This window comes from Pygoscelis adeliae, unplaced genomic scaffold (genome assembly GCF_000699105.1).
Source record: "Pygoscelis adeliae isolate BGI_AS28 unplaced genomic scaffold, ASM69910v1 Scaffold15, whole genome shotgun sequence".
Classification (NCBI taxonomy): domain Eukaryota; kingdom Metazoa; phylum Chordata; class Aves; order Sphenisciformes; family Spheniscidae; genus Pygoscelis; species Pygoscelis adeliae.
The window spans coordinates 2,981,167-3,005,703 of NW_008824988.1; the positions used below are offsets into that span (position 1 = coordinate 2,981,167).

General features: G+C 34.8%; 1 protein-coding gene across 1 annotated transcript in view; it reads left to right on the forward strand.

Moving 5' to 3' along the window:
* The window catches only part of DGKB (diacylglycerol kinase, beta 90kDa), a 329,129-nt gene that overhangs the window by 78,092 nt on the left and 226,500 nt on the right, over positions 1 to 24,537 (forward strand). The window contains exons 12-16 of the mRNA XM_009326094.1: positions 3,694 to 3,792; positions 5,975 to 5,977; positions 11,632 to 11,664; positions 15,448 to 15,564; positions 20,117 to 20,190. Of these exons, the coding sequence (XP_009324369.1) occupies positions 3,694 to 3,792; positions 5,975 to 5,977; positions 11,632 to 11,664; positions 15,448 to 15,564; positions 20,117 to 20,190 (326 nt within the window). The remainder of the gene's footprint in view (positions 1 to 3,693; positions 3,793 to 5,974; positions 5,978 to 11,631; positions 11,665 to 15,447; positions 15,565 to 20,116; positions 20,191 to 24,537) is intronic.

Sequence of the window (24,537 nt, forward strand, 5' to 3'; positions counted from 1 at the left end):
TTATAAGTGAGATCTTCATGCTAGAAGAAGCAATGCCGGTATTTCTGTTCCTAGCCAGGGCAGGATTTAAATCTAAATCTAAATTCAGCCGCCTTCTAGGGTTTTTGCTTTTCTGCTGATATCATTATTATTATTGTTATTGTTATGGAACAGCAGTTGTTTGTTCAGTGTTTTAAATAATGACATGAGACTGAGGCATTAGCGAATATTTGTTTTCAACATACAAGTTTGGATGTTTTATGACATATTTTCTTACCACAAGAATACAAAATATGAAACATCATGAAAGAAAATAGATCCAGGATACTTTCAGTGATAAGCTGTTATGATTACTTAAAAACCAATATTTTAGAAGAAAGCAAATATGTAGTCCAGATTGCTGTCAAAATTTGCATAATTTATGTAGAGTGTAAAACACCCAATCCAAAATTTTTGCATGCAGATAATTAAACGTAGGCAATGGCTATCTGTGTTTAGATAGATAAATAAGTGTTCCACTCTAGATATAGAAGTGTTTATATCTGTATAGTATGTGTATATCATTCAAGAAATACATAATATTTAAGGATCCCTCTTAAGTCAAAGGAACTTGCAAATTCTGGAGCTCCTCAGAAAAATTATTTTCCCATTATTTCATGTGAATCTGGACCAGATTTGTAAAGGCCTTTTACTTCTTGAAGATACACATCAAGATTTAGAAGACTTCCATAAGAACTGATATCCACTGAGGAAATACCGAGGAATGATTTATCATTGAAATCACTGTGAAGGAAGAGGCTAAATTCTTTTGAAAATATCTTAGGTGCTTGTGTGCATATTTAAATGCTTAAATATCTATCAAAATTCCAATTAAAAATGGGCCTATATTTTTTGACAGCCAAAATTGAAAATGTTGGCACTGAGGTTTACAGCTTTGCAATTGTATTTCCATCAGTAATTTAAAAATTTTTATTTTCTGTAAAAGTAATGTTGTATTTTCAAAATAACTTTAATCTTTTTATTTAACTTTTACTCTTCATGTGTAAATTAGACACATAAGTGAAAAATGAGTATTTTTAATGTTTTAAAAATACTGCAAATTGTTTTTCAATCTATTAACTTTTCTTGCAATTCTGTGTATGCTATATATTCTATTGCAATGATTTTCTTTGCTAATAGTAATAATGTCTTTATTACTGAAAAAACTTCTAAATTTCTAACAGATAATTGATTTTTGAATGGATATTCTGAAGTTATATAATTATCATCACATCCTTCATATGTTTTCAACTCTGTACAACACCACATTCAGGGCTTGTTGCGGACATATTTTTGTAATGTAAGAGGATACTAGTTACTACGCAACTAATTCTGAGCCTCTTTCATGCGTTTTAAATAACTCTCCTTCTTACGACTTAATAGGGTCACTTCTAATGTCAAATAACTGAATCAAATCCCGAAATATATTCTTCCCTAAGGAGGCTTGTTATACTGAGTTCTCAACCAGGCCCATGATTCCCTCTTCCATACACTCTGTAGTTCTCTACCATGGTGTTGTAAATGGTTTTTTCCTCTTTTTCTCTCCAGCAAATATGGTTTTTCCTACTTTGCAGGCATCTGGTTGTGAGGGAGATAATATTCTAAAGGAACTAGGTTTGGGGTAAGGGAATTTTGGGGAAATGTATTTAAAATATGCTAAAACATTTTTTTGAGAAGAGATGCATATTATTTTATTTCATTGCGTCAAAGTGTTATTTTTATTAAAGCTACATATCTTCTACCATTTCTGTTGTCTGCTATGCGCCAGTTCTGTTGTCAAAGATCAGCAGAGACTAATAAGAAGATTAAGCTATTTTTTTCATAGATAAGTTTGCATGCCACCGAGTAGCAAAGCTGCTAATTACCACTGAATGTGTGAAGATACTTTTATTTGATGTAACATGGCCTGGTGTGCATTAATTATGGTACAAGTAGCCTTGCCACTGAGGCAGAGAATTAGCATGACAAATGATTTAGATTACAGGGTTACCAAAATACCCTCACAATAAGGCTTTAATACTCAGAGTAAATCGAAACTCGTTAGACTTTTATTTTCTGTTGCTAAGTAACTGCCTGAAAAGGTAACTTTGCAGTATAAATGAATATGGACGAGGCTAATATTAGGTGCCATTCAGTTCAAAATTCAGAAATGTTATGTCAACATTAACTGTACCAGATAACTTTATGAAGCCCATATTACCAGTAAAGCTTATATACATCAGCAACTGGTACAATTTTATTGTAATTTTAATAGAGTTAATACTGACATAGTTAAATCATCTAAGGGAAAATGAATCAGTCACTGGAAAAATGTGATTTACAGATGCAGACATTGAACTACAGATTTTATAACAGCTGTTGAACCTGTTGAACTAATGCTGTATGCTACCTATTATACTAGTTAAATCACTTGTTAAATAAGATTTTTATTTCAAAATTTGATATTTATTATCCTGATTATTTTTCTTTAATGCAAATATATATATATCTTCTCAAAAAATAAAATTTTCATCCCTATGGGAAATGCATGTTACCTGAAGAACTTAATGCACAGTTTGTTGAATCAATGCAGAAATAGAATCATAGAATCATTTAGGTTGGAAAAGACCTTTAAGATCATCGAGTCCAAACTAATAAACTTTCACCAAACTTCACAATATGAAGTTGTATTTTATTGTGGCTATTTCTAATATTATTGTGAAGTATACTATTTAAATGTGAATGCTTTGCATGATCCAGGCACACAACTGTGCCTTTGTACTCTGTGGCTGGATATATATGTTGAAATATTCTATTTAGAGACATTTGAATTGAGTAAAATCCTAAAATACCAACAAGAACTTTTGATTGCTGATGCAAAATATTTCAATAAATATATCATTATTTGTTGGCGGTTTATGTTGATGTTATATACACATTTTTCCCTTCCACCTTTTTAACAATACAGAAGTAAGCCAATGGTCTTTTAGTCAGCAGACCTGAGGATATTCCTTCCATGTTTTCAGAGTAGAACTCTTCTCATTGCTTTTAGGTAAACTGGATGAATGCTAAGAATAAAGTAGAAAAAGGAGAGTAATTCAGGTTCCTCAGCAGTCAATGGAAGCCTGAACATTGATTCAATGAAGACCGACATTTCCCCAATATAGCTTAAAGTACTTAGATGTTCCTACATTATTCTCTTATATTTCATATATATTTTCATAGATATTGCAGCATCACAATTTAATTGGTAGTGACTTTATCAGTTTCAGGCAGGAAGCAGAGTTATGCCAATAATGCCAAAGGCTGCCCTGAATTACCCCAGATTGTCCACTAGTAGTAAAACTGAAGTTCCTGTCTCAGTGCAAGAGGCTGGCTTCTGAAATGAAGGTTTTGATCACCAATAACACTATGCTGATGTTACCGCACTGCTATGCAATGTTCTGATTTTGTGTGGTGGACCACATGTGCAATTTCCAAACTGGAAAATATTTTGATCCACTGTTCTCTGCTTCAATATAAATTCATTGGTTTTGTCAATCCTAAGAGACTTTCCACTGCAGTGTGTTTCATTTTCCTTGTAGTACTCTAGTAATAACTAGATTAATTAAACTCACCCCATTCTAAGATGCATGTTTTCTTAGACTGTAGTAGTAAAATTTCTAAGTTGAATCTTCATTTTCTGTCTTCCTGTAGTTGCATAACAAATGTGCTTCACATCTAAAACCTGAATGTGACTGTGGACCTTTGAAGGACCATATCTTACCACCCACATCAATCTGCCCAGTAGTATTGGTGAGTTGTTTATTTCAGATGTAATCCTTTGTCATAGGTAACGGCTAAAATGAGGGTGGTACTGACTACCAGAGTATTTGTTAAATTAACAAAGCTGTGTGAACCTTAAACACAATGGGTAATCCTGGCTGATGAGTTTATAGGCACAAGCGTGCTTTATCCTCCGCATATTGCATTTTCCTTCATGTGAGAATGAACTTTCTGTAGGGCATATTATAACTGAAGCTGACTCAGGTTTTATCACTTACTCAGACTGTACTTACCAGAAACTGTATAGGCAGAACACTTCTACATTTTACATCTTTTATAGATCCAACTTCCCAGAATAATGAAGTTATTCTTATGGACAGTTTTTGCTTGGGATGCATATTGTATATCTGCAATGCTGAGGTCTCTGATCTAAGCCGGAGGTTACCTAGAATGATGACATTGGTCTTGCAGTAAGCTATGCATCAACATTATGTATATTTTATTCTGCAGTCGTGGACAGTAAATTTCTCTGTCCACCAAAACAATAACTCAATGAAAATAAAAATGCATGCTATGTGTAGGTTGTATAGAAAAGAGCTTATCATGGAAAAAAAAGCTTTGGAATTAACTTACGTATTCGTATATTAAATTGGATGTTTTATGCTGATGAAAGTCATAGCATCATCATATTCATAACAGAACAGACGTGTGGTCCTCTCACTTTAAATACATTTCATAATAAGAGTAAGAAATGCTTGAACTTAAGAAAGAATGATTTGTTGCAGGGAGGAAAAACAGGAAAATATACCTTCTAATCTTAAACCTGTTTCTGATCATTAAGAATAATACTCATGCCTATTGTAAATTACTTGTTTTCTGATTAATCCTTTTGGCTCTTTGTTTATAAATCTGCTAAGGGATGGATGCTAGATTTTGGCCCTCTAGTTGAGTAAACTGGGACTATTCCATTGCTGTCAATGAAGGTAAAGCAATGGAAAGCTGGCTTTGATGTTTATGAAATATTTTTAAATATTTTTGAAAAGTCATAAGAGTAGTTTTGTAGTCTGTCTGTAATAGTATTTTGATATTACCTGGACAGGTTCTGAATAATAATTGTAAAATACTATTTTAAGTTTGTTGGATGATTACATTCTGCATTACATTATTTGATTTTCAGGTTTTTAGGTCATACTTTAAAAGTTAACATGTAGAAATTATGATTTTGTAACTGGACTGTTTTCATTTTATTGTTATTTATTGTTTGCCATTCTTATAAATTGAATAAAGCCTCAGCATGAAATTTCATCTTCAATTATATTTGCGTAACTCCATTTTCTTTTCAGGAGAGGAAGAGGGATAGAGGAATTAAGATTTTCATTCCACAATTGGAGTTTAGTTAAGTTGTTTAGAGGATATATAAAACCACTCTAGAGTCAAATCACCCTTGAATAGGTTTGTTTTATCTGCAAATTTTGAAGGCATAAGCAGAAATAAATACGTTTTCCTGTATCAGAATCATGTTTCAGTATTACATACTAATAATGTAACATAAAACACGTATTTCAGCACAATGTTTATTGTTAGGAATGGAAAATATATTTTACTGTGATTTAATGGGAACTTTATAATTTCGTAGTATATTTGTTCATCTAGTAGATTCTTCCAAAAATGCATTAAAATCCTGAGTATACTTACATTACAAATAATACATCAGTGACCTAGCTAATAGGAATTCCTCCTAGAAACGATTGATTACAGTGTACTTAGTAATCTTAGTAATTTTTTAATTAGTTTCTCCCATTTCCTGTTACGGGGATTCCTTTAATCTTCTTCCTTTACGGGAGAAACATAATACTTCAGTGTATGTGAAACCAGCACTCTCAATAATGACAGCAAAAACAGTGAATATATCCATGCCAAATTGTCTAAAGATACAATAGTAAGTGTGTCTGTTAATACAAATGATGTGTTCAGACATATCAAATCTGATTTACCTGACAGTGGAAGGGTCCTTCACCTAGGACACACATTTAGCTTCAATGATCAGCTGAGCAATAATATTCTTGCAATGCTACATATATGTGGAAGGTAAAGAAACACAGATAACCACAATGATTTCTGTACCAGGTTTATCCTTGAGTATTTTGAGGTATCAGAGAAGAATGTATCTCCTTCTCCCATAGAATAAGTTATAGGAGTTGTGGGAAAATAGCAAGTTGAAAAATTGTGATCTCCCTAAAGTTTTGACCCTCCCTTCCATCTGTAACTTTGGTAGTCCAGACTTCTTCCAGAAAACTGTCAGAGTTCATCTCAGACCAAGATGTCTTCTCCTAAGTTTCCCTTCAAGAGTACAGGCTAAATCCCTTCTCATCTTTTCTCTTTTGCGGAACTAAGGACATTCATATTTTTACCTTTCTCATCCCAGCATGTCTCATTTCTTCAGTTCTCGTGAGGTCCAGCCTCGACTCTTTCTGCAGAGATAAAGGGGATTTTTCATAAATTGCATTTCACAGCACCATGTATTATACCAGAGCTACCAAACTGGTCTCTCAGCTGCAATTTGTTGTTCAGGTCCATATGCTCTCAGTTTTTCCATTTCCTAGGTATCCATTGACGTCCAAAATCACTGCTGCAACTGTGAAGACTAAATAAAAAACCTACCTTTCGTGATTGTAATAAAGGGTGACATCTCTCTCCCCCCTAAACATAGCCATCTCAGCTCAGGTGACTGTTCTAAATTACTCATTTAGGGTCTCTTTAGACACAAGAGAGATTCCTCTAAAATAGACTGACTGGCGTGATCCTCTCATACTGTCCCTTCTCTTAATGGCTGGAGAGAGAACCTAAATGCCTGGTCATCTGAAAATTAGATGACTGGTCTAAGTTAAATAAGAAGGCTCCCATCTCCAAAATGGCACAAAATGGAACTCGTCAAATGTCTTTCCTAAATATGATAAGCTACATTCTCAGCTGAAAAAAAAAAAAGGGGAAACTCGCACAGTTGATACTGTGTATATCATGAAAGAATCTGTCTAGATTCAATGCCATATAAAGATTTTTCATATCTCACTGCAATACTTTTAAATGTTTCGGTAAAATGTAGTCTGTTAACTTTAAAACTAGTCCTTTTCACTTTTCTGTTTACCAAATATAAGGCTTGTTGTACAGTGAAGTTTTTTGTTTAAGTTAAATGAGTTTTGTTATAAACTGTGTGTGCAGATCTCAAGTGATAGTCTTTTAATAGATGTCAGATACACTTTAATGTTACTCTCTTTTATTTCGGTAACGTTTTAATTAATTCATACTGATTGAATAAATGTACATTGAGACTTGTTTCCTAATGAGGGCACATTTAGAGGAAAGGTTTTGCATCATTCTGATATCCTGTGGGTAATTATATTCTAATTACATGGTGGGGGGAAAAAGTCTATAACTCAGTGCTGATATTGTTCATTGGACCCAATTAATTACATGCACATAATGAAAGTTCATGATAAGGTTGACTGGCAGAGAGTTTAAAAATCTTTAACTCAATTGAATCCTAGCCTACCAAGAGTACAGAATTAGATCATAACCAGGTTAAAAACTGGGTATTGGAGTGAGATGAGGTAGTAGTGAAGAAAAAATATTGGTCTCTCCTTACGGTACAGCTTCTCTCCCCCCGCCCCTTTACAAGACAGGAAGGGAAAAATGCTAACATACATTATTTTTGGTGTCTTCATTTCACGCCTTCCTTTACTTTGCTCCATTTATTGATGAACACATAGGATGTTCTAATTCGTATTTATGTTTGTAGGAAAGTCATTAGATTTTTCTATTTCCCACCAAAATAGATATAGCCTTGGGTAATGACAAATCAACCAATAAAAGCCTACTATTTAATAAATACGTATTTATTTCATAATGTATGATGACTTTGAGTCTCCTATTGTTTATGTGAGTTTTACAATGAATTATTTTTTACTTAATTTCTAACATTGGTTTTGAAAACTATAATTAAAACTGTTAATCGTGGAATAAAAAGAAAATTATGGAATAAATTGTAAAACATAAGGTACTCTGATTATGGTGTGAGCGTTACTATATGGCAGTTATCACTGTCTCCATAGTAACCAGTTTATTTCAGAGGGGGAGGGTCTGGTGTAATATTGAAGACAAGAAGTGAAAGAAATAAAATTTAAAATTGGATACATTTCCTTGTGTTCGATTTTTCAACTTCATTGTTCAGCATTCTCGGACAAATTGGTCATCACGATAAAAAGTTTAGAACAACTCACTTTTTGATTCTTTTCTCTTGTGAATGAATTTGGCTTTTCTTTTGTCTAGTGAAGATGCTTATAACTTTTTAGGACAAAATAATTTAACGAATTTTATTTATATAAATATAGAATATATATAGAGAGAATTCAGTATATATAAAATATATATAGAATTTTTATACATCATAGAGTAAACTTGTTTATATACATTCAACATAAAATACCATCATAAGTCGAATTCGCTTGACCTCTTACTTTAAAATATAAACGGATATTTATTTTGGTGGAGGAAACTGATGTATCTGATTTGGGTTGGGTTAGGGTTGGTTTGGCATTTTATTGTACAAGAATACAAATGTTCAAAAATTTTTTGTTTATAACTAGTTCTATTTAGGCACATAAAAATATACACAGCAGATTACAATTGTTTTAGCTAAGCAATGTGCCTTGTGCAACTGAATGATATACATTATGATCTGTAGCTTGAGACTTTTGTGTAAATACAGCAAGTGTGTTGAGGTGCTGGCAAAAAGTAATACATAATTAAGTTGAAAATATCATACAAGAATTTTCTTTGACTATTGGTACTTAGAGAGACTAGATAGAATAGCTAATGGCGGTGTTATAATTGCAACGTAGTTCAATAGATATTTTTTCCATGTCTGGTAATATGTTTTACTAATACTATTTTCCTGTGAGGTAGGTAGATGTTACTCACACAGGAAAGCAGACATGTAGAGAGAAAAAGGCAACTAGCAGTTGCTGGTTGAAGAATGGGCTTTCTTGATCCCTTTTCCAGTTTTTAATCCTAAAATGATCCTTCTGTTTTTATTATAGTATAGATCAGTTTTAACTCAGTTGAATCCAAGCTCAACATGGAGTGCAGAAAGTCAGTGCAGTGTGTAAGCATCTTTATGAGCAACTCGATCCTTTGAAGTTGAGTACTAGCCTTATTCTGAGTCTCTGAACAAAGATACTACAAAAAAACCCCAGTTATTTGAATATATACGCTTCTGTGGGGGTGGAATTTAAATCTGGTTGTTGAATATTAGGTAATGACATAGCAATGGAAACAGATTTAAAAAACAAAACAAAACACTTTTTTCCTTTCCAGTTGCCTATCATATTGCAGATTCAGTTCTTTGAGAATCTAAAACAGACTTGAAATATAATGGTGTGCTTATCTACACTAAGAGCTTTTTCATTTCTTTGAAGTCAGAAGGAAATTAATAATTGCCCTGGAGGAAAATGTATCTTCCTAACTAATTATCTGTTCGGCAAACACAGTTCAATGTTAAAATAATAAGATGCTGATAAACTGAAACGGCAGCCATTCAATCATTTTAAGTTATATCTAGTTGCCTGCCCACAACTCATCACTACTGTCTGTCCGTAAGTTTATTCCTTACATCCTCTTCTGTTGGAGTTTAACATGTTTTTATTTTCAAAATTTTTTTCCAACTCTTCTGTCTTTCTTGGATGATGTATATAATTGCCTGCTATAGCCTAAGTTCATTTTAGGTTGCAAATTAAATTAAAAGTCTTGGGCCCTGCTCTTGGTATATGTTGAATGGGTGCAAGATGTAAGGCAAGTTATCTTCAGCCAACTAAATGAACTAAGGCCGACATGCTAAATGAGAAATACTTGATAGTGATTTTGATGTGTAATTCTTTACATCTTTATTAAAACATATGAAACAATCAGCACAAAGTGTATATATATAAAGTTATCATGTAGCGATTCCTTGTTCAGAAGTCTTGCAGTCAGCTATTTGGGAAGGTATTCTCAAATGACAACGTCTCTGTTCCAGCCTTGTCTTTTTTTCCACGTATTTTGGCTACTAGTATTATGGGTGACAAAACACCTCCTTCTGATTGACATAATGTGATTTTATTTGTTTGTTTGTTTATTTTAGCTGTAAATGTTTCTATTAAGACAGCTCTCAGATAAATTAGAAGCTTTACCTTTCCTTTATAGTATGGGCATACTATAGAGCTGGGTATTGTGCTACAGCTCTATGAGCTTTCAAGGCAGCATGATGTAGTGTCCTAATGTTGGCCCTTCTGATGAGTATGTACACAGGGTTAGAGCTGGAAGTGTGGAGAAAATTTCATAAAGTAAATTTTCAAAATATTTTAGCACAGCTAAGTCGTAGTTAGCTGGATGTGATATCTAATAGATTTTACAGATAGATTGCTCCCCAGGGTTTTGGGGTAGTGGTGGTGGGTTTTTTGCAGTTTTCAAGGTGTTTTAATCTTTGATTCTCTTTGGTTATTGTGTAACTATGGACAGAAATTGCATGGAATGGAATTTTTGTAAGCAAGGTCTTGAATACCACATAGATTTACAACATAAAATCTAGGAGTACCTATTCTAATATTCCATTGCATATTAAAGCACAGGTTTTGCATCCCTTGGAGATTCCCATGTCATTAAACAAAATAGCTTTAAGGAATCATGGAGCAACCTTCCTCCAAGTTCCTTAAAAAAACCCCAAAGCATCAGTTTGGTATTCAAGTCACATATTTAAACTTCCATGGCCTTCATCCTGCAAACATTTGAGGATACCTTTACATGATATTCCATGCATTCCATTTGATCTTCCATGATCAGATTCCCCTGATCAATATCTTTCAAGGTCAAGTTTCAGAGTTCTAAAATAAGATATTTTTTATAACTGTTTCAGTTTATGCATCTTAACATAGAATTTGGTTCTCTCCTTATGCACCCTCACCCCCAAGTTGGGCATTAGGGTATATGCCTCATCTGAAGGCATATAATATAAAAGAAGTAATTATCATATAGAAGTAATCTCAAGTTTTCAGTAGTTACTTGACAAACTGTGTAATGGTATTAATCATTCACTAATGACTTTACAATCCTATTTCATGTATAAATAAATTGTTGTTTAATGTATAAAATAAATTGTTTTAAATAATCTCAGCTGTGTACAAAATAATCCAGAAAAATAGATTTGCACTTACTGATTAAGAGACAAGGTGAGAAAAAGCGATTTTTGCTGCATTGGCGTTGGGTTCTGTGTCAGCAGTTAAAATGTAAAGAGGTAACTATTTAGTAAGCCATTAGTTACTATTAATCTGTTTTCTTATACCGGCTGTGATAGAGTATGATATTTCTAAATGTCAGTGTTTTGTGTAAAGGAAAAGACTGTACCTCTATATAAAGAAAGAATAGAAATACTTTTTGAGGATGAATGTTGTATAACTTGTCAATTGTATAGAAGAAAGCTTTTTAAATAAGATTCCTCACTTTGGACAAGGACTCAAAGACTTGGAAGATAAAATAAAAAGAATACTCCCCAGGTACCAAGTATCTCTTTTTACTATTCAAAAGAATATAGTCCTCAGGTTTTCTAATATTTTTAGCTGGTGATAAAATGATCCCACACATACGTTCCAGAATATAATGATATAATATGACAGCCAAAACATTGGGGGAGTAGGGTTGTGCAAATGTGTAAAAAAGCGCCATGTACCTTTTTTTTAAGTACAACTGCTGCAAGGTAATGTTCCTCGTGAGCGTTCTCTCCATGCCCCTTGCCGTCCCAGCTGTTCGGTGTTGCAGCCTAACATTCTCTTCTTCCAACAGACGCTACCCACTTTAGGAGGTTTGCTGCCAGAGGTGCGTAACGGGAGGCATCCGTGTATGCACGAGTACTAACGGATCATGATAATGTACATTCTTCTTGCTATAAAAGTGCATTTTGGGGCTGAACTAAAAATCTAGACATGGTATTCTGTGTTGTCATCTGAAAGGCCCTGTCTTATTTATCAATTCTTTTTTCTTATGTGGATGCATAAGGAATAGATACAATTGAATAGTTCTTATCTGACGGTGATCTCTCTGGAGCAATACTGAATGGTAGAAGCTCCAGTTAATGGATATTGACTTCAAAGTGGGAGTTCAAGGGGAGAAAAAAAGGCATGAGAGGTGCAAAAATGGGTGGAAAAAATTTTTGTTGTGGTAAGTACTATTTTGAAAGGTATGTGCTCTGGCACATACCAAAAGAACAGAAAAGCTTGTTTCTTTGAGCCATCAAAATGTACAATAGCTTTTAAAATGCTGTATTCGGTATCTCTATCAACCTCATGCATGTCCACTAAACAAAATGGTTCACAGATACATTTATCATTTTGTATGCTGCAATTAACAAGAAATTAAATACAGCACATTTCTTACCTTGAAAAATAATGTTTTGCATTTTGTAAAACCATTTATTCAATGCATGTCAAATATGTCTTAACATTGCTAGAATTTGTAGGCTGTTATCCACAGGTGATTTTATTAAACTGTTATTAACTCATTAAAAAATCACACTGTTTAGTTTCTGACGCTCTTGGATAGCTTAGTAATGTTACAGTTCCTGAAAGAAAGTTATTCAAACAGTCATGTATGACTGGATTACAAAGCCAGCTTTCTATTTCATATATAAAACAAAGTATCTGTGCAACAATATTTAAAAGAGATTTTTTTAAATGAAATGGTAAATCTTTTTGTGTTCCATTAATAGATTTATTCAGTAGAATTAAGATACACATTATTACATTATTTCATACAAGCTGTAAGTCAGATCCTCACTAGTCCGACACATATCTAGAAACTATAGGATATATAACTCTAGGAAATCTAGAATCTCCTATCAGCTGCTTCAGAAATGTTTCAAAGAGCACTATTGGTACATGTGGTGACATGTATTGTGGTATCATATGCATATAAGATGGGTGATACGAAATACTTTATTTGTACTTTCTTCAAAAATCATCACTGAAGGAAGCAGACCTTCAGTGATAATGAGGTCAAGTGTCCATATTTGATTTTTTTAATAACACTCTAGACAATTCTGTATCATGAAATATAGTTTTTTCTTTATATTGTGTGAGGTGTATGGCCTAATCTTGTGTAGTCACTGCTTAGGAGAAGCTCTCTTTGTCTGTGAGTCAAGCAATTGTTTTGCTTATGGGACAGGTAATATAAATTGGAGAAGGAATGTTGCTGATGCAGCAGTCATAGGGCCAGGGCCAGCTGAGGGTATTTGCTGCTATCTGTATCGTGCTGGAACAAAAAACAAACCGATACCCAAAACTTTGCTTGAGGTAATTGTTACTGCGTTTCGCTGGTGAATGATTGATAACAGCAGGTTTGGGCACTGTGGTAAGCATTCTTTATGTACAGACAGTTCTCAGCAGTGTATAAATACTTTTCCTCTAAGTAATAGCATGACATATGCAAGAAGATTTTTAGTGGCACACTTTATAAGTAGGCCTCTTTTGAACAGTGTTTTTTTAACCTTTCTAAATGCACATACTCAGTGTGCTGGATCTGTTCCTTTCTGTTACCTTTTTCTTCGAACTATCGCAAATATGTTGTATAGCTTAAAATTTTTCTAGACTTTTTAAAATTTGCTCTCCATCTCTGATTTTTGTTAGAAATCAGTTTTTTTTACTAGCTGTGCTGTCTGCATTACTGACATCTGATTTTTTTTTTTGAAGATGTTGCAATATCCAAGAGCCAGGTTTGGCTATAATATAAAATCCTGTTTAACATGGTATGCTTACTTTTTATAAAATGGAGTGACTTTTAAGGGTAGTTATTCGCAAAGGTGTTTAAAACCCCAAAGCTGCTTCTTACATATGTGATGAAGTATGAAGCTTCCTTCATACTGAAGTTTCTTACTCTCTATCCTTGGCACTAACCAATACTATTGTGCGTTAATGTTTTGTGTTAGTTCACAGATGTTATTCTGTTTGGATGCCTCATCCTAATTCTAGTTTCTAAAAAATCGCCAAATAAATAAGTGCAGAGTCGGTGGTTTCTTAGGCAGTGATATGGACAGTGCTTGTCTGTGTTTTGAAGGTTAGGGCTGAGATGAATAGCTCTAATTGGTTTTACTGTTTTCTGTTTAAAGCAACAATATTGTAGTCTAGACTCTTGGACCTCCTCTTGAACTGGTCAAGTTACTCAAAGCATCCAAGAGCTCAGTTAACTAACCCCTTAGGAATCTCACTGCATATGGGAAATAGTGTAGACTCCCCTGTTTTTTTTTCTGTGGCAAAGGTTTGTCAGTCCTTTTACAGGAAATGTGATCAGATTGCCACAGTTCCCCAAAGCACTTGGCTGCCCAAAGCAGCCTGGGATGACTTGGGCCACTATTTGCATCAGGACTAGGTTGAGGCTGTGTCAGTCTCCAAATTTAAGGAAAACAAAGATGGTCTAAAAACAGTGATGGTCCACATCTGTGTTACAGTAATAGTAGGAAGGCGCTGTATTGAGCTGGGAGTTATGCCCTTCCTGCCAGAGAATCTGTGTCAATGTTTCTTAACGGTTTAAACTGCTCCAGAAAGAGTGGCATGGATTAATTGCTAGTGCAATCCCTAAAGCTTTCTCAGAGGTACCACAGAGATGGATTTGGCCTGGTGTGGAACGTAAATGGTAACACTTAATGAACTGCTTACTGAGTGCAGTTGCAGGGGGTGCAACAGTGTCCTTCATGCTCCTTTCTAGCGCAGCAGCTTTGTGCCAGCCCATTCCCCTGACTAGTTTAAAGCCTTCTTGTGCTTGTGTAGTGGGGAAAGTGACTGGGGTGCAGTCGGGATTGGGGACACTGATTCTATTTGATAAACATCTGCTGTCTTAATTTATGGTGCATTTTTGGACAACCTAAAAGGACATGCTGGGTGCAGTTTATAAATACGATAAACAAGATACAAAGAAGGAGGACTTTTTTTTTATTATTCAGAGTTCTCTGAAATGACCTGATAACAGTTGAAAATATGATTACAGCAGCGTACTTCTGAGCTTTCCTCATTCAAATAACCATCTGATTATGCTGTGCATCAGCATGAAAAGGTGCCAACGGCTTAGAATCTGATGTAGATTCTCATTTCTTTCTAATACAAAATACAGATTTTATAAAAAGCCACTCGGCCAATTGATTATGGTACATTTAGAACAGGTATATTTTGCCAAAGTGGTAAAGTACTCTTGAAGCATCCAACCTTTGCTAGCAGTCAGGATGAAATTTTGATAAATTACTGATCTCTTATCAATGTGCTTATTAAACAATCAAGTGTGTTGTATGATTGGCTTGCAAGTTTCAGAATGCCATCCTGGCAATGTCAGATTATCTTTTCACGTCATTGCATTAATTTGTGTTGTGACTGCACACTTTTCATCCATCTATTGCCTGGTCATTATGGAATGTCCAGGCACGTAGATAGATGTTACGTGAAGTGACCTGACATTGTGGAATAATTTGACTGAGATCTCATTTTCATTAAAGCAGAATCTGACATTACTCTCTAGTCAAAAAACAACTTTGTGGAGGCACAGTCTCAGTTACAGTTGTATAGCATTATATTATGTGTTAAAATGTTCCATTTTCTCCTTTTCTCTTCTTTTTTCAAGGAAAGGCAGGCAACAGTGAAAAAAGAAAAGAGTTGCCCACAGCAAATGAACAAACTAGGAGAACGGAACAAAATGCAAAGAGCAAATTCCGTCACCGTAGATGGACAAGGTCTTCAGGTGTGATTATTGTTATTTTAATTTTAGGGAGATACTTGTAGTGTATGAAGACAATGATAGAGTGAGCAATCTTTAAAGTGAAATATTTCCTATGGATTCACCTTTCTAATATTTCACGTTTATATATTTAAAAATGTAATAATAAGGGAAATTCTTCCATTTGTACAGGAATTCTGTGGTGCAGATCTGCTTCTTGTGTGATTGGTAGGATTTCCTAAGACATTAAGAGGGAGTTCAGCTGAAGCTGAACTCAATTGTTTCAGTATCTGTCACGCAGCATTGTGTGAATTTACATTATAAATCTGAGCCTATGTCTTGATAACTGTTCACTATTCTCATTTGGACCTGTTAATTAATAGAAGAATGGAGTAAACTTCAATGATATTATTTGTCCAGGTATTTCCAAATAGGGTATTTGGCACATCAAAATTAAGAGTGGAGAGAAGCAAGGTGGTTTCAGTAATAGTGATATCCAGAATAAAAATGGAAGTTTTTTCTACTTGAAAGAAAAACCTGTGTGTGTGATGAGCTAATGTTATTTTAGGGACGTTACTTAGAGGCATGCCAGACGTTCTGCCTGAACTGCTTACTTCTTTCCCTTGAGAATGAGTACTTTTGCGTAAAGTCAATGTACGCATATATGGTGCTGCTTCTTTATTTCCTCAGGACTTAAATGATCATCATGATAACAATGTGATAATCATTTGATATACATAGTTGCCTGTTCTCTGTATCTTTTGATGTGTTGCAATTGAGGTTCAGTAAAATGTAAAAGATTTCATTACCATATACCAAATGCTGTATACCTCATAATTATTTCATGATATACCTTATTATGTCATGATAGAAAGGCTTATTTTATTGTTTCATCTTTTTAGGTTAGTGAAACATTCTTGTTATGACAACCCAAAGAAAAAAAGAAAAGAAAAAAAAAAAAAAGAAACCCTAAAACCTATGCAGTCACGTGGCTGCTCCATTGATGGTCTAGTAGAATATTACAGTGATCGTTATCTGTGGCTTTCAAAGTTCTCTTCCTGTACTTACCATTCTCACAGGCTGCATTGCTATCCAGATCATCCATGACAGATAGAGCATGAAGCAAAAGGGCTAGAGTATTCATTGACAGAAAGCTCAAGTTCTGTCTAATCAGTCACAGTGTGAAGAGTTGTTCTAATAAACTGATGCCAGAGGAAGCACACAGAGTTTTCGAACTCTTGGGTGATATCCGTGCAATTCCAGTGAGCCCAGCTGCTATAAATTGAGGAACATCATTGGCATCTCCTTTCGGTAGCAGTGCCATGTATCATTATGAGTTTTGGTTTTACCCCAAGCATTAGATTGCTTATGCTCATAGTATATTTCCAGGTATTTTTCACGTCTCTATTTCCCATTCATGGGATACAGTGCCTGGTCCATTCAAAATAGCAAACTCCTAGCACCACTGACTCTTGCACACACAACCTTAAATTATTAAAATTTCTGCTTTGAGATCATTATGGCATAAGATTTTCTATGAGTTCGTTAGTGTGATCCAAAACTTAAGTTTTAACTTCTCTTTCCATGATGAATCCAAAGCCTAGGATTCATCATTACTTTTGTGTATTATTGCTTGAGAAAGAGAGAAAGGAAGAGTGAGGACTAAGATGGTAGAATACTTATTGAATGGATTTAAGGTGTTTTCTGAACTGCCTGGTATTGTTCTATAATGCCACATCTATAATTTAGTGCATGATGTAATACTGGTAACAGAAATAATTCTGCAGCGATGACCCTAATTTGGTGATTATACTGTGGTCTTCGATTTTCTCTGTTGGATAAAATTGGTGTGGAGTAATAGGAATCCATCTTAGCACCAATTATTAAATTTTTGATCGGTATCAATAACGATAACCTGATCATTGTGAAGGCTGAGTGGATCTCGAAGGATACCATAGTGAAAGGCTGAGATTAGTGAGACTGTTAGGTTTTTTTTCACTCACAGATTGTATAATTTTGGGACTATTTCCACAAAGATGTAAGATTCCATAAATATAACTGATAATTAATGTTAGTATTTTGCCTAAAGATGGTCTGGAGCAAAAAATGTCTGTAGCTTATCAAAGTATACTACTATAGTTCTCCCATATCTGGCCAAAGCATGCTACTGTCATTCTAATACTGTAATTTTGCTGGCATGGTCTCATTTTAACATGATCTTCAGTGATTTCAAAGAACAAGAAAAGAATATTTGTGACTTTTTTGCAACCTTTTTTATTCAGAAAACTTGATCGTGATGTTAATTGCATTTGTTTATGATTTAAGTTCCCAAGATAACAAATCAAAGATACCTAGCAAATCTTCATACTACTCCTGTAAGAGCTCTGTTTTCAATATGGGAGAAGCTATATATAATTTGTCCACCACTTCTTTTTTAATATTTTTTTCTTTTTTTTTTTTAAGTCACTTGTCCAATAACTTTGTGGAGATTGCCTTTAAATCATGCTAGATTAAGGCTTGAAAATTTTCACCAATTTAGTCTAAATCTTTAGTTGCATTGTTCATTATATGGAAAGATCTACGTTATCTAGAAAAGTAATTTGGAAAAGCTGTAAGACATTAATTGAAAGAGACCTTATTTTGGAATTGAGTGGAATACAAACTGGTTATTAGATTTTTTTGATGGTCCTGAACCTTCTACTTGTAATAATATGGTTAAGTTTTGAAATAAAAGATTTAAAGTAGAACTAAGTTCATCATTTAGCTTTTGTTGAGAAAAGTATCAAGACCAAACCTTCCTTCCATCAGACAGCAGTTAGCAGATAACTTAGTGGCAGTGGAGATCTGCACGACTTAAAGACAATTAATCATAGTTAAGCACATTCATCTTACTTCTTTCTAGCTAACCAGCATAATGATCAGGATTATTATTTCTAATTAGAGGAAGTAATAGATCATGTATAACCTTAGGATGAGTCTCATTAATTAACCTGCGTCCTAAGGGATTTCAGTAGGTAGTCCATCTCTGTCACAATGAGCACCATTGGTTTACACTTAGTTCACAGGAACAAACATCACAGGAATTGGCTAAATAACTAAAATTGATTAAAACAGTAGATAAAAGATGAAATATATGACAAACTTCACTATATCCTGCAATTTGATATATGTTTCAACATACAGCACTTTACTGTAGCAATATACTGTGACAGAATGTGATACTGGGTTGGTTTTATGCTAGGTTTAATTCCACTGAGTTTGCTGGAGTTTTTCCTTATTTGTTGTATATATTGGAACAGATTTGGATCCATTGTTTGTAAAGTTACGGATGGAGTTGACACACTAGTGCCTAACACTTCCTAATAGAAGAAAAGTGCTTTTAGATGCCTATAGGATTATATGCCTATGTCTATAGGATGCCCGTATGACTCCTCAGCTGTCATGTTTCTCGGGTTCTGCCTTAAATTACATTTTATGAAATCTGTAGCTGAAAAGATTTTGTTATTTCAGGAATTATGAATAAGGATTTGGAGCAAGAGCTTTCAATGTATCATTTTGAAACAGAGACAGTCTAAGCTTCACCTCTGAAGTTGTTAGTGCCTGACTTTTGGAGATGTTGATTTTGAACTCTTAATATGCTTTTAAACATTCTAGAGCTGATACATGTCTAAGAGTAATAATTTTTAATATGAATAGTCTAGCTTTATGGTTTAAAAACAGATATTAGAGATCATCTGATGTAATTTTTTTATGTTCTTCAAAATCTATGGAGCAAAGGCAGGGAACGCTCATGTCTTAAAGTATCTGAAAGTGCAGACTAACACTATTACTTTAAAGGAAGGTGTTAATTTGTAAAGCTAAACATTAATGTGAACATGTAAAACTTTCCATGCACAAAAGAATTAAAAAACATCATAGAAGTCATTGTTTCCTTCACTATATCCTCCTCTCCATTCTTTTCCTCAGGCTTGTCCTTCTTCCACATGTTTTCTCCTCTACTTTAAGTTTTCCAGCTTTCTAAGGTGTTCAAAGGAACTCATTATTGTTATGTTTGTTTCATTTTAAGAGGTGTGTGATTTCATATCATATCAAATATTGCAGGTTTCTGTCATTTAAAAAAAAAACCTAAAAAAATATTCTGTCAAGTTTAAAATTTCATATAGCTGTATTTGACCTTTATAGTTTAGTGTCATTTCTCACTACAAAAATGCAGTCTCTTCATAGCTTTTTCATAGGAAATTACTGTCAGAATCAGTCATGCATTTCTTGTGTTTAAAGTTTTCTTCTCTATTGATGGATGTAACCTATATATATGTGTCAATATTTCAATGGAATTATAGGTTAAAATGGCATAACAGCTGTAAGACAGACAGCTAGCATTAAAAAGAAAAAAGTCACTTGCAATTTGTGGCAAATTAATGAAGTGAGGATTATTGCAAATTATGGAATTGCTTCCAGCTGGATTACATAGCATAACATAGAGTTTGCATTAAGCTTTTTGTTTTCTGTCTACTATAGGAAAAAATGAATGCAACACACAGCATTAATGAGTGGCTGTGTTATTCCCTTCTTTTAGATCACTCCAGTTCCAGGCACTCATCCACTTTTAGTTTTTGTCAATCCTAAAAGTGGTGGGAAACAAGGAGAAAGGTAAGGTTTATTTTCTCTTTTTTTTTTTTTTTTCTCTTTCTCTATTCTGATCTCTGTGGTATGTTTAAAAATAAATGTTAAAAGTTTGTCTTTTAACAGGCAAGAAGTTGGAAAATTTTGGAAAAGAAATCCAACATTTTATACTGTTATGCCTCACATTTGAACACCCCATTAAGAAATCCAACATTTTATAGTGTTATGCCTCACATTTGAACACCCCATTTCCCTGTTCAGAGGAGGTACACACTAGCATATAGTTAAAATTCTGCAGTTAAAAACTAGAATGATTTCTATACAACAGTTTCATTTCACATCAGAAAAAGTAGCTATATTCAGTGTATGTTTTTTTGTGATTTGCTTGAAGATGTGGATTGCTATAGTTTGCATTGCAACTTGAAGTTATAACAGGTTTCTTTTAATTTCTGTAATAATTATGCAGACAGGCCAATAATTTAAATTGGAAACAGCATTCCATTTTCTAATGTATGACTTGGCTTTCAAAGATTTAGCGAGTAGACTCTCCAGCCTCTCCATAAGATTTCCTACAGTGAAGAAACCTTTTGTTTTCTAGTGCACTAGCACTCAACTTGACTTTTTTGTAGTACAGATATGAAGTGACTAGATCGGGAATCCAGTCTGGAGTTATGTAGGTGAGAGGCAGGTTAGAGAGCTGCACTTACATATTGGTTATGACCTAGAAACAATTTAATGAAATGCTGTTTCACAGCTTTCAGCTGCTAGCTCATAATTGGTCTCAAGTGTTACTATCTGAATGGGCTTAATGCAGGAGGGATGTCATTTAATGTTAGATATTCTCCAGAGTAAAAGCAAGTTTAAAACCTGATCACCTTCCCAAGATCCTATTCCCATTCACGTATTGCAGCCCGATACTTCTCAGATTATGTTAATGCAACTGTTACTGAGGCCAAGCAGATCACAGGAATGATTTGAATTTAAAAAAAGAATGCCTTATACATGCTTCATTCACTAACACCATTACCTACAAGTGTCATTACACAACGAGGTGTATAGCATGAGGGCATCCACCAGCAGTTGAGTATAGTAAAGTATGAGAACCTCTTCAGCTGGCTTTGAGGCCACGTAAAATAAAATGTTAAATTGCTGTCATGGTTTAACCTCAGTCAGCAACTGAGCACCGCGCAGCCGCTCGCTCACTCCTGCCCCCCGGTGGGATGGGGGAGAGAATTGGAAAAGCACAAGTGAGAAAAACTCGTGGGTTGAGATAAAAACAGTTTAATAATTGAAATAAAATTATAATAATAATAATACACAAAGCAAGTGATGCACAGTACAATTGCTCACCACCTGCTGACCGATGCCCAGCCAGTCCCCAAGCAGCGGCCCCCCCGGCCAGCTTCCCCCAGTTTATGTACTGAGCATGACGTCACATGGTATGGAATGTCCCTTTGGCCAGTTTCGCTGTGCACCAATCCCAGCTTCTTGTGCACCTCCAGCCTTCTCAGTCGGTAGAGCATGAGAAGCTGAAAAGTCCTTGACTAGTGTAAACACTACCTAGCAACAACTAAAACATGGGTGTGTTATCAACTTTGTTCTCATCCTAAATCCAAAACACAGCACTGTTCCAGCTACTAGGAAGGAAATTAACTCTATCCCTGCCGAAACCAGGACAATTGCATACTAATGTGTCAAGGTTGCACTCAATATTTCTGTGTTAGGAGGAGCACATCAAAAGGTCAACTGCATAGTCATGTAGACATATCTCAAGTCATTCACCAGCAGGAGATAATATCTCATGGTTAGATCTAAAACTAGATTCAAAAAGGTTAAAAAAAGGAGTACTCTTCCACATATGGACTATTTTATGAGAAGGGGTTTGCCCTCTGCCTTTTAGGTGTTAGTGTTTCACATCAATACCAGTAACATAAAAAATTATAAAATAAGGATGTTAAGAGTGCGTATTAGCTTGAAGATTTAATCTAAGGGATGAAAGCATTTTCAGGGAACAATAATATTTAACTTTTTTACTTTTCCTGGTTTTTATTTGGCTGCTCTACAGTTAGTAACCAGAAAGAGAGGAATCCCATATTCCCCCCGCTCCCCTCCAATTTTGTGGCAGTTACATATTGTGAAAAGAAGAATCACAGAACATTTAAGACATAAATAGCTTTGTAAAATGCAGAGTTATGGTGATTCAAGTCAGGCTTTTTGATTATAGCGATTTTGTAATCTGGTCAGGTATTGAGAGGCTAGTAGAGGATAGGCTGTGGCAAAAGTAAGATTTCCACAGCAGTGAGGGGAAAAAAAACCAAACCACAACCTACTAATTCTTGTAGATGAGAATTTAATTATCTTGACTCATTCAGATTAAGGTGATCTTTTACTGAAAGCTGTTCTTCAGTCTTTACTTAGGATTTTCTGTATTTGAGAGATCACGGTGAATGAATTTATGATTTCTAATTGACTTTCATTGAACACAGAAAGGTTATTGCAGATACTGTCAAGACTCCAGTGTTCCCACAGTTCCCCATATGAGATTTTATGCCTTGCCATATGGTAACCCAGCCCATTTCATTGCCCTTAGACTTGGAGAGAGTGTATGCATCCATCTGACAACCAGTTGAATAAATGCCCCAGTAATACTCTGTCATTTCCTTTTGTATTTTGCAATTTTTCTTAAATCTCTCAAATGCAAAGGAAAAGAACCGAGGATCGCTTTAAGGTAAAAAAAGTTAGGTGCTTTAGTTTTGGTTTTTGAATGTTGGAACAGAGGGGTGGTGGGAAACCAATGGATATGTAGAAAAAGTGCATTCAGAACACAAAAATACTTTCTCTACAACCATATCTAATTACCTTATCGATATGTTTTAAAACTTCAATTCTGTTGGAAAGCCAGAGTTTTGCAAAATGTATAGTGATAAATACCATGTTCTTCTTGAATAGGTTTCTCTTTTAAAAAACAATGCTATGACTTTCAGATATAATTGCAAAATAAAGAACTGTGAAAATAACCCAGTTATACTTTCTTCTCAATGGAGAGATTAATACTTATTGCCCATCACCTGAAACATAAATGCATTTACAGTTATTTGGACTTAAATGATTTAGTCCAATGGATAATGCATATGCTTATAACAAAATAGAACAAAAATATAATTCAATGTTTATTAAGAAGAAAGTAGCAAATTAGAATTAAAGTTGATGAGTTTAAGCCTTTCACACATCAAAAATAGATTGTAATTAAGCATGAGATTGGATAGGAGTTCAGCAAACCCAGTCAGGTGTCTTCCTCAGGCTATATCACACTGTAACATGTTTTCAGTGATTGTGCATAAAACGGACAGGTGTGGTTAATTTCATCAGAAAAAAATTGCGGTACATCCCTTTCATCCTAGAGCTAACGGTCCTGTATGTTGGCATTTAAGATCTGACTAATCAAGAAAACAGCTTTCAATAATCTGTGAATAGAATGTCTATATTTAGTACATCATTGACAAAACAGTTTCTTTCAACAGAAAGAACATACAACAAGCATGTAGTGCTTCTAAAGACTGTTATTGTTAAGGGTAATGCTTCTCATGTAAGAGTCCTTCTAAATCATGCTGTTGTTTTGCCATACTCATTACTTTGTTTTCCACTTCCCCATTTTCCGATTTATTTGCCTGGCCAGCAGGTGAGTTTAAACAATTGTTTCCTTGACAAATGTGCGGTTGGATGCACAGGAGATCAACTTCCGTACACTGATGACTCCAGCTGCAGTGTCTGTGCAGTACAGGTTGATGATATGTTTGACCTTTGTTGTTTTCAAATAACTCTGGTTCAGAGTAGTTCTTCCCTCCTAGCCTCTGATTAATCTGGCTTTCTAAGCTTTCATTTAGCATTGAGACAAAATGTAGAAGCAGTTTCAAATGATCTTTTTCAAATGTTGTATGTCTAGGAGAGATCATCACTAGGATTCTTTTACTTTTGAGGAGGAGTCCTTGGCTTCTTTCTTCTCTGCCATTAGGGTTAGATTAAACCTATACTGACCACATCTTGAATAGTCCCGCCCCAGATGACTGGAGATGCATCCGCCAGTTGGCACAAGGCACTGCTATGGCCAACTTCTTCCCCAGTGTAGTCAACTTTACTGCCAGTTTTGAATTGCTGATGTCTGTCCTTCCTTTATCTCTCTAAAGTAACGATCTTATGACTTCAGAAGGTAGCTCTGTCTAATTCAGCCCAAGGTGCACTTAAGGGTATTTTCTTCAGCAGCAGAGCTGTTTAAAGATGATCCCAGCCCTCTTGGCCCCTCCTGCTGTAATTTCCTGCCTCCTCAGTTATGCTAGTGCAGCTATTTTGAGGTTCGTATGAGATCACAGGCATGAT